This window comes from Vombatus ursinus, unplaced genomic scaffold, assembly GCF_900497805.2.
Source record: "Vombatus ursinus unplaced genomic scaffold, bare-nosed wombat genome assembly UNPS02014778.1, whole genome shotgun sequence".
Lineage (NCBI taxonomy): Eukaryota > Metazoa > Chordata > Mammalia > Diprotodontia > Vombatidae > Vombatus > Vombatus ursinus.
In genome coordinates this window covers 16,032,387-16,047,574 of record NW_020954556.1, presented here as the reverse complement: position 1 = coordinate 16,047,574, position 15,188 = coordinate 16,032,387, and the positions used below count along the sequence as shown (strand labels likewise).

Sequence of the window (15,188 nt, the reverse complement as noted above, 5' to 3'; positions counted from 1 at the left end):
TGGCACCTTTGTTCAGGTTTCTAAAGTATGAAAAACTTAGTCAATCTATTATTATCCTTTTTCCTCCCCTCTCCCCATTGCCAATGCCTTCCTCTCTGAGATTATCTCCCATTTATGCTGTATATATGTAATGTATACATAGTTGTTTGCATGTTGTCCCTCTCTTCAGAATTTGAGTTCCTTGAAGACAGAGAACATGTTTTTGTCTTTCCTTCTATCTTTGGTGCTTGACACAGTGCCTGGCACACAGAAAGCCCTTAATAGGGGCTTCTTGATCAATTAATTGATTGATCTAAATACTACCAAAATTCTAGGATTGTGTAATTTTTATTCCAATGACCTCTTTTTAGATGTATCCTATATCTCTAGGATTTGTGATTTTCAACACTGTTTCTAAATATTTCCTGTATGGTAACATGGACAGAAAAAGAATACTTTGTAATTGGTCCTTCTTACAAACATAAAGATGTTTCCACTTCAAGAACAAGTATCCAATAATGTACAATGTCACCCAAAAGTGACCACTAGTTTCTGTCATGGAAGCATATAGATAACATGATGAACTGTCAAAACTTTGTTCTTAAAGAAATGGTTTCAAAATGTCCCAGAAGTCTCAGCAGTGTGTTGTGGTGGAAAGGGCACAAGAGAATGAGAATCGAGACCTGGGTCATACATCCCTGGCTCTTCTCTAAACTTCTACTCTCTGTGCCTCAGTTTACCTCTCTATAAAAGTGAGGGGTATGGACTGGATTCCAAAGATCCCTTCCAGCTCTGAAGCTCTCTATGCAGATCTATGAGTATGGCACTATTGATGGTGATCTTGCCTCTGCAGAAAGTTTCCCTGTGAAATAGGCATTCTGAAGACCTGGGTTTCCAGCTCCGTCAGTAACTCACTGTGTGATCAAGGACAAATCACTGAACTCCTCTAGGTTGCTAGTCCTACCACCTATAAAAAATAGGTGAAGTGAACTTGATGAGCTCTAAAGTTCTTTTTCAGCTCTGATGTGCTATGGTTTCCTTCAGTCACCTTGGCAGGAGAGCTCTCTGAAGTATCTGCTCTTTCAGAAAACTGGGTTGCTGTTTCTTTCAAATGTGCCGTCCAGTCAGGAAGAAAAGCGGCCTGTCTTCTTTGGCATTGGCTGTCTGGAACTCATCCCGAAGCCTGAACTGCCACTCATCTTCCAACTCCAGGCGTACAACGGTCTGACGGAGCGAGTTACGATCCTGACAGATGACACATAAGGTGGCGCCTTCACAAATGAGAAAAAGAATGAATAACAACAATAAAAACAACCTCACATTTGTATACTGTTTCTGTTTTGAACAGACTCCCTATACCTCAGTAAACTCATTATCCTGAAAGATTGTTTCAGTCTTAGTACTCATACCTAATCAGTACACTTTGCCCCTCTTATTGGTGGGCTAGAGAGAGGAACAAATAACTATTCCCAAAGCATCCATTTAAAGAGGGCTTCCCAGACAGACATTTTTGCATTTCCTATTGGGTTACACTCTTATGGACTGAACTCCATCATCTCCACTCCTCCTCTTTTCAACTGCCTTTTGGGTGTTGCCTTCATTCATTAGATTGTAAGCTCTGTTAGGTTTAGAACATTTTATGATTAAGTCAATTGGAACTAGCTATGAACAAGGCCTCTGCTCTCCTCAAATCAATAAAAGACATAGTATAAGGGACTTTGGTCATACCCAGAGAAACTTGTGTAAAAAGAAGTATCTGTCACCAAAAAGAGAGCTGATATAAATATTTTAGAACATACAGGTTCTTTTCTTTTTTTTCCTAATCGTCTTTGGAAATAAACCTAGTATTGCCAGGTCAAAGAGTAGAGGTAGTTTAATAACTCTTTGGGTACAATTCCAGATTGTTCTCCAAAATGGTTGAATCAGTTCACAGTTCCACCAACAATGAATTAAGGAACCAATTTTCCACATCCCCTCCAACATTTGTTGTTTTCCCCTTCATTTTAGCTCCTCTGCGTGTAAAATGATATCTCAAGGTTGTTTAATTTGCATTTCTCTAATTGATAATAATTTAGAGCATTTTTTCATATGACTATAAATTGTTTTGATTTCTTCATCAGAAAACTACCAGTTCATATTCTTTGATCATTGATCAATTCTAAAATATTTACAGCAGCTCCCTCTGTAGAGGCAAAGAACTAGAAACTGTGGGGATACCCATCAATTGAGGAATGGCAGATCAAGCGGTGGTATATGATCATGATGGAATAATACTGTGCTATAAGAAATGATGACCTTGATGATTTTAGAAAATCATGGATAGACTTGCACAAGATAATAAAGAGCAAAATGAGCAGAACCAAGAGAACATTGTATATAGCAACAGCAATATTGTTTTAAGAACAACTTTGAGCAACTAAGTCATTTTGAATATTATAAATACCCAAATTAATTTCAAAGGACATATGAAGATGCTATCTGCATCCAGAGAAAGAATTTATAAATAGACATATAGAATTTTATAGTACATATATACATATATGTGTGTGTGTGTGTATATATATACATATATATATATACATACACACACATACATACTTGTATCTAATGGTAACCATCTCTAGGGCAGGGGGCAAGGGGAGAAAAAAATTTACATGATAACTTTATTATATATTTCAACAGGAATAGTAAGCTGTCCATAATGGATTTACAGTTGTGTGTACAATCATCTTGTTTTATTCTATTTTGTAATGAAAATGTTTGTTTTGTTTCATAAATTAAAAATAAAATCAACGTAAAGGTTTAAAAAAAGAAGTATCCATCTCAGAACTGGAGAATCTGAGGGTTGCACAGCAGAGAGGAAGGAAAGGGGACATCCAAAGCTGAGCTGGAAAGAACCAGCAGCCCAGGGGTAACCAGTGAAAGAAGAAAGAGAAGATAAGACTGAGCTTTGCCAGAGAAGTGAAATAACAAGGAGGTTGATCAGCTCTACAGGCATTTCAGAGAAGAAATCTGGGACTTAGCCTACCATTTGGATACACCTTCTCAAGAACTGAGGGGAAATTCCAAAAAAAAAAAGCAAAACAAAACAAAACAAAAGGTCTACTTTTTCTCCAACTCCTCTTCCTACTTCCTCCCACCCCCTTACCACACCCCACCTTGCCTATTTATCAACACATACTGTAAAATAATCTGCTGCTTTATTACCCAAAAGTTTCTAGTAACCTACATTTTGCTTCAACCACAAAGATGTCAGGGACTAACTAGAGTTAGATATAAATGTAAATTAATACAGAAAACCATACTTCTGTCTAAATGTTGGAAATTTTCCCAAATGGGAGTTCAGAGTAATTATGATTGTACGTCTAACTTTTTTTTTCTAAAATAAACTCATTAAAGCAGTGGAGAGTTTAGATTTAAAATAATCCTATTGTATTGTTGTAACCGGAGGTTACATATGATTTATTTAAAAAAAGTTTCCTTAAAATTCCATGGAGGTATACAGTACAAGTATTACTGACATCATTTTACAAATCAGAAAACAATTTCAGAGAATTTAAGTTACTTGATCAAATCATATGGCTAGTAAGGCTCAGAGCCAGGATTTGAAAAACCCAGGTCTCCTGACTCCAAATCCACCATTCTTTTTCTTATACCTTGAGAAACAAAAATGTGTGAAAATGACAATTATGGCCTGACCTGTGTGTTTTCAACCACTGAAAATGATTCATTCAGCCAAGATGGAAAGGATCAAAAGTCCAAGCCCATATGATAACATTTTTAAATCTTTTGAAAACTTATGATAATAGGAGAAGTGCTAATAATCAGATATAGGAGATAACATGGAAGCAGAAAAGAAGGAGGTAAAAAGGGAACTAGGAAGAGAAATAAAGAGGGAACAACATGGGTAAGTCTACATAATCCCCCAGTCCACCTGATCATATATAGCCATAGGAGAGATAGAGGGATACAGACCGGATCTGTGAGTTCATTGTATAAAGAACTCCTATGATAGGATACTCCTACCAATGCAGGTTGGAAGCTTCTCTGAAATATGTAATCTTAGAGCATTACCTAAAGCTCTAAGACATGAAGTAACTTGCCCAAGGCCAGACAACCTATGTGTATCAAAGGCAGGACTTGAACTCAGTCCTTCCTAGGTCTCTACACTATCCTGCCTACTCTCTGTATACAGAGAGAGAGAGAGAGAGAGAGAGCAAGGTAAAATATATGTGTGTATATATGTACATGCGTGTATACATATATATAGTACATAGATATGTGTATATATGTACATGGATATATACACATGCAACACATGCCAACCAAGATGTGTTGATAGATATATGTACCTGCACATACACACATGCATATATATACATGCACCTATGCACATTTATCATTATGCATCCTTCTACTTCTACCCATTCTTCAAGGCTCAGTCCCAGATCCACCTCCTCTTTGTGGCCCTTTCTAATTACTCCAGCCAATAGCGAGTCATTCTTTCTGCTGTCATGTAGCTTTCATTGTCTGTACTAATCTTTTAGCACTTGGTATATGCTGGCTTATAGGCTGGTTAATTAACTCCTTTAAAATTATTGTTACAAATTTGAAAATAAGACAAGCAAATAAGATATTATATAAAACCCTTAATATTTAGTTAATGATCTTGTTATAGACATGTCCTATCTCCCCAACTAGATTACACCGGCCTTGAAATCAGGGATTGTCATATTCATCTTTGTGTCCAGTTCAACATCCAGCAAAGGGCCTTCCTGTCTCTTTATCTCAATGTCTCAATCTGCCTTCCTTCTCTTCCTCCATGTCTCTGAAGCAGGACCCACTCAGTGCCAAGTTAACTTCTCCGTATGCGCCCTCCACATATGCCATCTTCTCCAAGTCCTTGCTTCATCACCTGTTTCTGCTCCCAACTACCCCCGCACTTAGCACTTCTAATACTTGCCACTGGCTCCTTCCTGTGACCAGCTCTAAGGGTGCTTCCACTTCTATATCCTATGATCCACTATTCGAAGGTCTCCTCAATCTTAAAAAAAAAGAAGAGGAGGAGGAGGAGGAGGCAGTGTAATGGATCGAGAGCTGGCCTCAAAATTAAGAAGACCTTAGTTCAAGTCTTGCCTCTGACATAAAATAGTGGTGTAACCATAGGCAAGCTACTTAATCTCCCAGTAGTCCAAATCATTCACCGAGGAATTCTCTTTGCCATTGAATTATAAATCCTGATCCTTAAACCTAAAGAACCCTTTCCTTGACTGCTACTATCCCAGCTTTCTTTTTCCACAGAACTTCTAGAAAAAGTCTGCACACAATATCTCCACTTCCTTTCAAACTACTTATTTCTCTACAGCCCTTTTCCCATTTCAATCTGGCTTCTGTCCTTACCACTCTCCAGAAACTATCCTCTCAAAAACCACCACTGACATCCTTTTTACCTCATTCTTCAGCTACCTTCTCCCTTCACCCCAGTGGCTCCCTTCTCTCACTGGAACCTCCGCTATGAGAAGTGGCACAGAGCAGTCATCCTTCATTCTCCAGGCTCCACCCACATCCCCCCCCAATTTTTTAGCTCCTTTTATGTGTTATCTTCTACCATTAGAATATAAGCTCCTTGAGGGCAGGAAGCGATTTCTTTCTTCTTATCTTTTTATCCTCAGTATTCAGCATAGTGCCTGGTACACAGGTACTTGTTAACTTGCTGATTTGAATTAGCTTCTCTGGAGCATGTGGTGACCCTTCCTTCTTTAATATTCCTCCTTCCCTTGGCTTTTGCTCCTCCTCCTAACTTCTCCCCTTCTTCTCTATGCTTCATCTCTTCAAAACCCTACTCAATTGCTATCTCCTCCAAGAAGCCTTTCCTTAATCCTCCAAGGAATGACCTTTTCTTTGTCAAACCTCACAAAGCACTCTAGATATGTATGGTGCCCTTACCACCTTCCACTCTGTGTTATAGTTGGGTAATAATGGGGAGTAATCATGCATTCAACATAATTGGTGACTAAGGGTCTGTTCCCCCTAATGCTCAGTCATCAATCATCTTGGATGCAGCCCCAGTCACAGGGGACTAATCAAAGGAGTTTGTAGAATTTCCCCTCAGTCAGGGCTAGGACACGTGTCCACTGTATGTGCACTGTAGGCACTCCTTCTAGCAAAGGTTCATGTTGCATAATCTTATAAAGTGCATTAGGAGATTTAAATTGAGCAGACTCCATCAATCACCTCTGCTACCTACAATTATAATTTATTATATCACTATTAGTGCCTCATGTATAGATAGATCCCCACTTGTAGACTGTCAGAACTTTGCAAAAAGAGGTCATGGTTGATTTGTATTTGTAAATTCACCAGTACTTAGCAAAGTAGACATTTAATGGTGAACCGAAGGAATTAACCTCTAACGTCCTTTTTTGCATCTCTATGCTTGTGCAACCATTCAGGTAACTTACCTTTGAGAAAATGAAACTTTTTCAAAAAGCTAGCAACCACAAAGGAGTCACAGAGGTATAACAGGAGCCCACTAAACAGCAGATCTGAGCAGCTGATGTTTAAAGAATGAGGCCTGGAACTCACATAACAAACAGCAACCTGAAAAAGGAAGAAGCAGAGGGTGACAAAAAAAAAAAAGAGATGCTTCCCTTAAGATATTCAACAATGTATCTAGTGAGTATACATGTGTACACACACACACACACACACACACACACACACATACACACAGAGTGCGATCAGAATAACAGTATCTCACATTTGTATAACATTTTAAGGGTTTTTTTTTATAACATTTAAAGGTTTTAAAAACATGTTCTCCCACAACCCTGTGAAATAGATAGTTCAAGTACACTTATCCCCTTTTTACAGATGAGAAAACTGAGTCTCAAAGATTAAATGACTTACCCAAGACTACAGTAAAAAAATCAGAATTTGAAGTTAGGCTGACTCCCAGTCCAATGTTGTTCTAACTGCTTTTGGGAACCATATTAATTTTTCAGGATATTAGATGGACTAAAACCATACGCTTTAGTTTCACTGGAACCTTGGATTCTACCCCTTGAACCACTCTGGATTCTAATAGGTCATCTTTGACCTTATCTTTCTCACAACAAAGCCTCCATCACAATTCCTGGCCCTTTCTACACTATGCCAATTCCAGTCAAGTCTACCAAAACCTTGGACTTCATCTCTAGAGTCACCCTGGACTCTGATAGGCCATCTCTGGCCTTATCATGTTGGGGATCTAGGCCTCTACTATACTTCCAGGCCATTTCTAAACCATGTCACTACAGGAGTAGCCCAGACCCCTTCACAGCTCCCCTTTAGAGGCTGTCTTCCTCCATTATAATGTAAGCTCCTGGACGGTATTTAGCACAGTTTCTGGAACATAGTAAGCTCTTAATAAGTGCTCTATTTATCAATCTATCCTCCCTCAAGTGGAAAACTGAAGTGCCCCTTCCAAACCTACAACCTAAAAAATCATTCAAAGAAATCCATTCCCCTATTATTGAACCTCCTATGAGTTGAGCACTCAATGCTTGTTTATAAATTACCTGAGGTCCCAAATTCAGGTAACAATCAACAGACAGCACAGGGTGGCCATAATTCTTCAGTGACAGAGGGAAGAAACGATGGCTGTGATGCTGTAGGAATTTTTCAAGTAGAAGCTGAGCAGGAGCTGCAAGGAAAGTGTGCTTGCTATCTGGAGCACAGATGTACTGAGAGGGTGCAATGGACACTGGGTTATCAGACACCTACATAAAAACAAAAAAAGCAATAGTCAAGTTGGGTTTTTGCATATCTATTAGGATATGCAAATTGGGTTTTTGCATATCTATTAGGATAAAGATAATAGGAATTAGAACTGACAGTGTATTTGTATATTATCTAATCCAAACTCCTTATTTTAGGTGTGAGGAAACGGAGACTCAAAGATGTTATTATGTATGTACAGAAAACATGATACTAGATGTCAGGGATAAAGAGATTAATAAGATACAGTCCTTGATTTTAAGCTTAGAGTGCTGCCATGGGAGGATAGGGAGAAGAATCACACAAGTTAATAGTGCAAGATAATGTGTCAGGTTAAAAAAAAAAAGATACGTGGCAAAGATGAAAATATTTAATGTTGCAGGAGTGGTGTGAAAACAGGCACAATCTGTTATGGAAATAAATTTAGAATTATGGAATAAAAGTCAAAATTGCTCATACCCTTTGGTCCAGCAATCCCACTACTGGGTTTATACCCCAAGGAGTTTATTGGCAGCAAGAAAAGATCCATCTGTACAAAAATATTCACAGCAGTATCATTTGTAATAACCAAAGTTAAAAACAAACTATGTGCCAAATGAAAGGAGAATGGGTAGACAAATTGTGATATATGAATATAATGGAATATTATTGGACCATAAGAAGCAATACGAAGATATGGAGATGTCAAAGAAATATGCAGAAGCTTATGTGAAGTGATGAAGAAAGAAGAGGCAAAAGAACAAGATATTAACTATTAATTAAATGAAAACAACATCAAACAGGAACAAAACAAGTGAAATACAGTAGAAGATGTAAGTAATAACATATTAAAGTCAAAGGTGTGTCCGTTCATTTTAGCAAATAGTAAACTATGTGATTGTATGGATATATTATGGATCAAAATCATTCTTCCATGCTGCTTAGCTTAACCTTTCAGGAAATGTACATTGCAGGACTTTAGTGGTTGGCTTGCTATATGAGAACAAACTTTATCAATCAAGGGCTAAATGCGAGAGATAAAAAAATGATAATGAAACACTCCTAGCTCTGGAGGAGCTTACATTTAGTGAGCAGACAACCTCTACACGTATAACGTAGGCAGACAGGTGGTGCAATAGATAAAGTGTTAGACTTAGAGTTAAAAGCCCTGACTTTTAATTTAGCCTCAGACACTTACTAGATGTGTGACACAGGGAAAGTCGCTTAATTTCGCTCAGCCTCAGTTTTCTTACATGTAAAATGGGGATGATAATAATGGCATCTAAATTAAAGAGCTGTTGTGAGAATCATATGAGATCATACATGTAAAGTGCTTTACAAACCTTAAAGCTCAATGTTAGTTACTGTTGTTATATAAGCATAAATAAAATACATGCAAAACAAATACAAGGTAATTATAGGGGAAAGATACTAGCCTCTGGGAGACTAGGAATAGGCTTCATGTAGAAGGTAGCATGGAAGCTGAGCTCTGAAGGAAGCTAGTGATTCTAAGAGACAGACATGCCAAGGGATGTTCCAAGCAATGGAGTAAGCTTGGGGAAAAGAACAAGAGGCAAGGAGAAACTAAATCAGGGTGCTGGGCAAGTGGATGGAAAGAATGGGGCAGATATGGGAGATGCTTCAGAGGAAGAAATGGCAAGATTTGGCTACTGAGTGGATATACAGGGGACAAAGGAGAATGTACAGTGGAAGATGGTACCACGTTTACAAAAAGTGATTAAAAGGATGGTGGTGCCACTGACAGAATTATGAAAAATTCAGAAAAGGAGCAGGTGTGGGAGATAAGATGAGTTCAGTTTGGAGTTAGAGATGTCTATGGGATATTCAATATTTTTAACAATCCAGTAGGCCATTGGTGATACAGTACTACAGCTCAGGACAAGGACCAGGGATGAAAGTAAAGATCTGGGAGTCATCAGCATAGAGGGAATAATTAAACCTATGTCATCTGATGAGGTCACCAAGTGAGTGAGAGTAAAGAGAGAAGAATGCTTTAGGGTATACTCAAGAGTGAAGGGAAATGTTATTGATGATCCTGGAAAAGAGAGTGAGGAGTGATCAGATAGACTGGAAGAGAACCAAAAGGGAGCAGTGTCATGAAAACCCAGGGAGGAGAAAGCATCGAGGAGGAAAAAGGAGTCAAAAGTGTCAAATATATGCAGAGAAGTCAAGAAGGATCAAGATTGAAATGAGGCCTCCATTTCAGTAATTAAGAAATCACTATTATTTTTGAAGAGAACAGTTTCAGTTGACAGATGAGATAAGAAGGTACACTTAAACGAAAAGATGAGAAGGGAATAAAAGGAAAGAACATGGAAAGCAGATGGCTTTTTCTGAGAGTTTGGGGAAAGGGAAGAAAGAATATAGAATGATATCTTGACTGGACTATCCAATAGAGTCAAATGAGAGTTTATGATGAATTGAAGACTTGAGAATGTTTTTAGGCAACAAGGAAAGAAACAGTAGAAAAGGAGGAATTGAAGATTAAGAAAGATAAAAGGGGGTGAACATCAGGGAAATCTGCCAGAGGAGATGGGAGAGAATGGGATTAAAAGTATGTGCATTGGGACTAGCCTTGGTGAGGAGGAAGGTTATCTCCTCATGAGGGATAAATAGAAATGAGGAGAAAGGGAGGGATGTTGTCACAGGGTTTTGAAATATAGAGTAAAGGAAAACAGGGGGGCAGCTAGATGGCACAGTGGATAGAGCACCGGCCCTGGATTCAGGAGAACCTGAGTTCAAATCCGGCCTCAGACATATAACACTTACTAGGTGTGTGACCCTGGGCAAGTCACTTAACCCCACTGCCTAACCAAAAAAGCAAAAAAAAAAAAAAAAAAGGAAAAGAGGCCAGGTCTAATAGCCTTTATTTTCTCAGTAGAATATAAGATTTGAGAGTGTGACATGAAGCAAAAATTTTAGAAAATGTGTTACAAGAAGTGATTTAAGGGCCCTTAGTGAAGCAAAGATCATAATGAAACAGCAAAAACAAGTCATCAAAAATAAAAGAAATTATGTCAAATGAACTTCATTTCCATTTCTGACTAAACAGATTAGGGAAAGACTAGACTAGATTAATGAAAGACTATAGATTACACTGATAGATTAGGGAAATACCTAGTGTATAATATGCCTCACTGAAATCAAGACAATCATCTTAGCCAGAAACCCAGACCAAAGCATGCTTCTCTCATTTCCATCAAGTATATCCCTGATAGATGTATCTTTCTCAAAACTTTTACAAAGATGACCAAGTAGGTATATGCCTTGTTCTCCAGTATTTTACAATTATGTCTGTGTTCTATTGTGTTTTTAACTGTCCCATCTCCTTGCTTGCCAAGGAGATAAAATATTGGCTGGCTAAAATGGTTTCTTGGTTCCTTTATAAATTATCTATTTTATTGCATACATTATTCATATATAGAAATGTTATATACATTACAAGTTAGCTATGACATATAAATTATATATTAGATGTAGTATATAATGAAATCAATGTAAATGTTGTCTATAACATATTAATTATTTATCTATATAAAATTATTTTAAGCTATTAAAGAGTATATTTATCCACCAAAAATTATTATGCAAAATTACCATTTAAATACATGTTTACTGTGAAATTTTTTGTTTTATTCATTTGTTCTATTACTGCTCTCTAACTTAAGCACTTGTTATCATTCCCTTTGTCCCAACTTTTCCATAGTAAATCATCACTACCACCCACTGGATTTGAAAGGCAGGTCAGTTTCAGGCCTAAGAGTCATGGCCTACATTTAGAATCGTAAGTTATATTAGCAGTTTGTCTTCCTGCTCTCCCTTCCCTATAAAAGAATGATGACTTTCAGAATAATATTGGACCTAATGCCTTTGGTTATTCAGAGAGTGGACCTAATGCTGGTCATCTTGCTATCAGGGAAGAAAGAGTCTGGACTGCCTAGATTCCAGTGCCTCTGAGTTCCACTTTTCAGAGAAAATACATTTACTTTCCATCTCTAAGAAGGTAATAATGAATCCATGGAAAGACCTTTCTTGGGAATATTTTACGAATTAATTGCAGCTATATGTCCACTGACCCTCCCATTAGTTTTGTGTTCCTTCATCACTGTATATGTTGAAATGAAAACTCGCTACAAAGAAATACAATAGAAAGCTCCATTTTTTTCCTAGTATATAATCTTCATAATACTAGGCTTAATCCTATGGCCCAAATAGTATTTGGAAAAGTGAGTTTGCATGAGGAATACAACATGGTTAAAAATGTCTTCATCGCCATGAGAAAGCAACAGGTCTTTGAAAATTAGTATCGATAATAATGGTTGAGTAGCATTACTCAATATAGAAATAGTGACGAAAACACTAGAAACTATGTTTACAAAGTACTTTTTAAATTCGGAAGATTTGCCCTATGAAAACCTTACATTGCTTTTGCATTGCTTCTTTTATTACTGACACCAGATAAACTAAACTGTTCATTGGCTCCCCGTCTCATCCTGTCCTCTCTTGCCTCTTCTCTTTTCACATGCTCAGCTCATTCCTTATATTAAAAAAACACTCCCATCACATTTCTGCCAGTTGACATTTTTCTCTTCCTCTAAAGCCCAACCTGGGGCAGCTATATGGCACTGTTTGGGCCTGGAGACAGGAAGACCTAAGTTCAAATCTAGCCTCAGACACTTACTAGCTGTGTGACCCCGGGCAAGTCATTTAACCCTGTTTGCTTCCGTTTTCTCCTCTATAAAATGGGCTGAAGAGGGAAACGGCAAACCACTGCCAAGAAAAGCCCAAAAGGGATCACAAGGAGTCGAACATGACTGAAACAACTGAACAGCAACAAAAAGGCTCAACCTAGGGTCTACTTTCTCCATAAAGCCTCTCCTGATTCCCCTAGATGATGGTACTTATATCCCAAAACTACCCTGTATTTGTTTTATAGATGCTGATATATATAATTTTAATATACATATATATGTGTATGTATATTCTGCAAATACTTAATGTATGTTGTCTCACTGGATAGAATGTAAATTTCTTGAGGGCAGGCACTGATTCATTTTTGTCTTTGGAACTTCAGTACCTAGCACAGTGCCTGGTGTATATAGTAGGTGCTTCTGAAATGCTTATTGATTGAAATTTTCCTCGATTTCCTCCATTCACAGATGGATGTGATTCCCTGAATTCTTAAATTTTCTTAGCTTTTTTTGGTGTCTCTTTCACCTATACTTCATTCTTACTAGGCATATCCCCATTATTATCCTGTAAACTCACTAAAGCTAGTGATGTCTATTTTTCATCTTTGTATCCCCAGTACCCAGCACAGTCTCTTGATTCATAAATGTTGGTTAAATTGAATTGACAACTCTTTGCACACTATCAATACTGTCACAACTAGAGTCCTTTTGCAGACTGACACACCTATCATCTGAGAATAATGCACAAAGGTATATTTGAAAACCCATAGACCAAGCATCTTTCTCCAGAAACCAATGGAAACTTTAAACTCATAAGGCTTAGAATAATTGCGTACATCAGAACACTAAGTTTACCTGATACCAAAATCAAACCATACCTACATTTAAATGATGAAGTCTACTCTTCTTTCTATTTGACAAGAAGGTAAAGACCAGTGCTATCAATTGTTAACAGCTATGCAAGCCTCAGGGTGCATTATTATTATCATCATTGTTGCTATTATTATTGTTGTTGTTGTTGTTGTTGTTGTTTTGAGAGATTCATAAAATCTTTGGTAAGGACTCCTTCCATTGATGCAGAACATAAACACTCTATGCCTTAGTAAAAGGTCTTGGTCAACTGTTGTGGCTAAAACAATTCATTCCTTAGTGGCCAGCCTTCTAGCAATGTTTCTGTCTGAGCTTAGCTAGGCTGCCTACAGACAAAAGATTAAATGTCTTTAAGTTCATCACCTTTGAAATCCTCAAAGCCTCTCCAATGTGGCAATATATGCCAAAGCCTGTTCCCTGCCAGGACAGTGTTCCACAACCAAAAGGCACCTGCATCCCAATTGTGAGGCACCTAAGAAGGCACCTGAGACTTTAGTGGAAAGTCATTACTGTTTCTATGTAATAATATATAATATTATATTATATTTCTATGTACATAATTTACATTTCTATAACAACTTAGTTTCATTCCAATGCCATCACTTGCATCATCCGTTTGATCCTAACAGCCCTGTGAGACAGACAGGGTGCATATTATAATCACCATATCACAAATGAGGACAGTGAGACTCCAAGAGTTTAAATGACACACGAAGTAAGTTGCTAAGCTAGACCTCATGCACAGGGCTCTTCCTAATGCACCCCAACCAACTCAGAGAGATAGAAATAACCACACAGCAGCCATTTCCTCACTTACCTTGGATTTGATGTGGAAGGACCTGTGGCCACCAACAGCAATTTGCTTCTTCATGACGCTGAAGCGATTAAATTGACACAAAAGGAGGCCAGCGCTGTGCACTCGCAGGTTGAAGTCGACATCATCACAGGTGAATCTAATCAGACAGGAAGAAAATTCAATCAGCACATTTATAATTAAACAGCATTCAATCAATGAACTATAAATATACACATATGTACACATATATAATACGCCCATATATATGTACATGTATATAGATATTTGTAGGGAATCTATTATGTGCTCAGCACTATACTAGGTACAGGGAGAGAAATAAGACATAACCACTCATATTTTTATACCATTTTAAGACCTATTTAGTGCTTTTCTCACTATAATTCTATGAGGAAGGTATTATAAATATTATTAACACTATTTGACAGATGATAAAGTCAGTGATGAAGGGCTAGGCAACCTTGTCATACAGGTAATATATGCTGAAATGCAAGCTCCTTGGAGGCAGGAAATCATTCCCTCTACTAACAAGCTGAAGAGAAAAGACTAGTATAAATGAAACAGTCAAATAATAATATGAGACTATAGTGAGAGGCATCACCATGGTGTGTCTTGTTTTAAGTCCTGCCCCCATCATGTAATAACTGTGGGACTATGGGTCAGTGACTTAATATCTTAATGCTCCAAGCAAGTCTCTTAGCAGGAAGGAGTTTCCACATGGAGTTCCCCAAACCATTAAAATCATAAATACAGATCAACAAATAAAATAATGTAGTCTTAGTGCTAAATCATGTAGTACTGAGATCATAGAAGAAGGAAATCAATTAATATTGAAGTCACCATGAAAAGATGTATATAGGATATAAAAATCTATAGAGATATGAATAAAAAAAGACACCAAGGGGCTCATATTTTAATGACAGATAATTACAAGGATCCTACTGAAAATGGCAGCACCCCCACCCCACCCCTCGGCAAATACCAGCCCTCATAGCCATCATTCAGTATGGCAACTCCTTTGGAGAAGTGGCCAATGCCCAGCAACTGCCACCTAGGTGAGCCAGCCTACCTAAAGC

The 15,188-nt window shown here is 37.8% G+C and overlaps 1 protein-coding gene across 1 annotated transcript in view; it reads right to left on the bottom strand.

Annotated features, from left to right (window-relative positions):
• Positions 1–1,010: 1,010 nt before the first annotated feature.
• Positions 1,011–15,188, bottom strand: part of GREB1 (growth regulating estrogen receptor binding 1) — a 131,635-nt gene continuing 117,457 nt past the window's right edge. Inside the window, exons 29-32 of the mRNA XM_027865439.1 lie at positions 14,116–14,251; positions 7,539–7,739; positions 6,441–6,579; positions 1,011–1,250 (exon numbers count right to left, since the gene is read on the bottom strand). Coding sequence (XP_027721240.1) covers positions 1,087–1,250; positions 6,441–6,579; positions 7,539–7,739; positions 14,116–14,251 — 640 coding nt within the window. The 3' untranslated portion in view covers positions 1,011–1,086. The remainder of the gene's footprint in view (positions 1,251–6,440; positions 6,580–7,538; positions 7,740–14,115; positions 14,252–15,188) is intronic.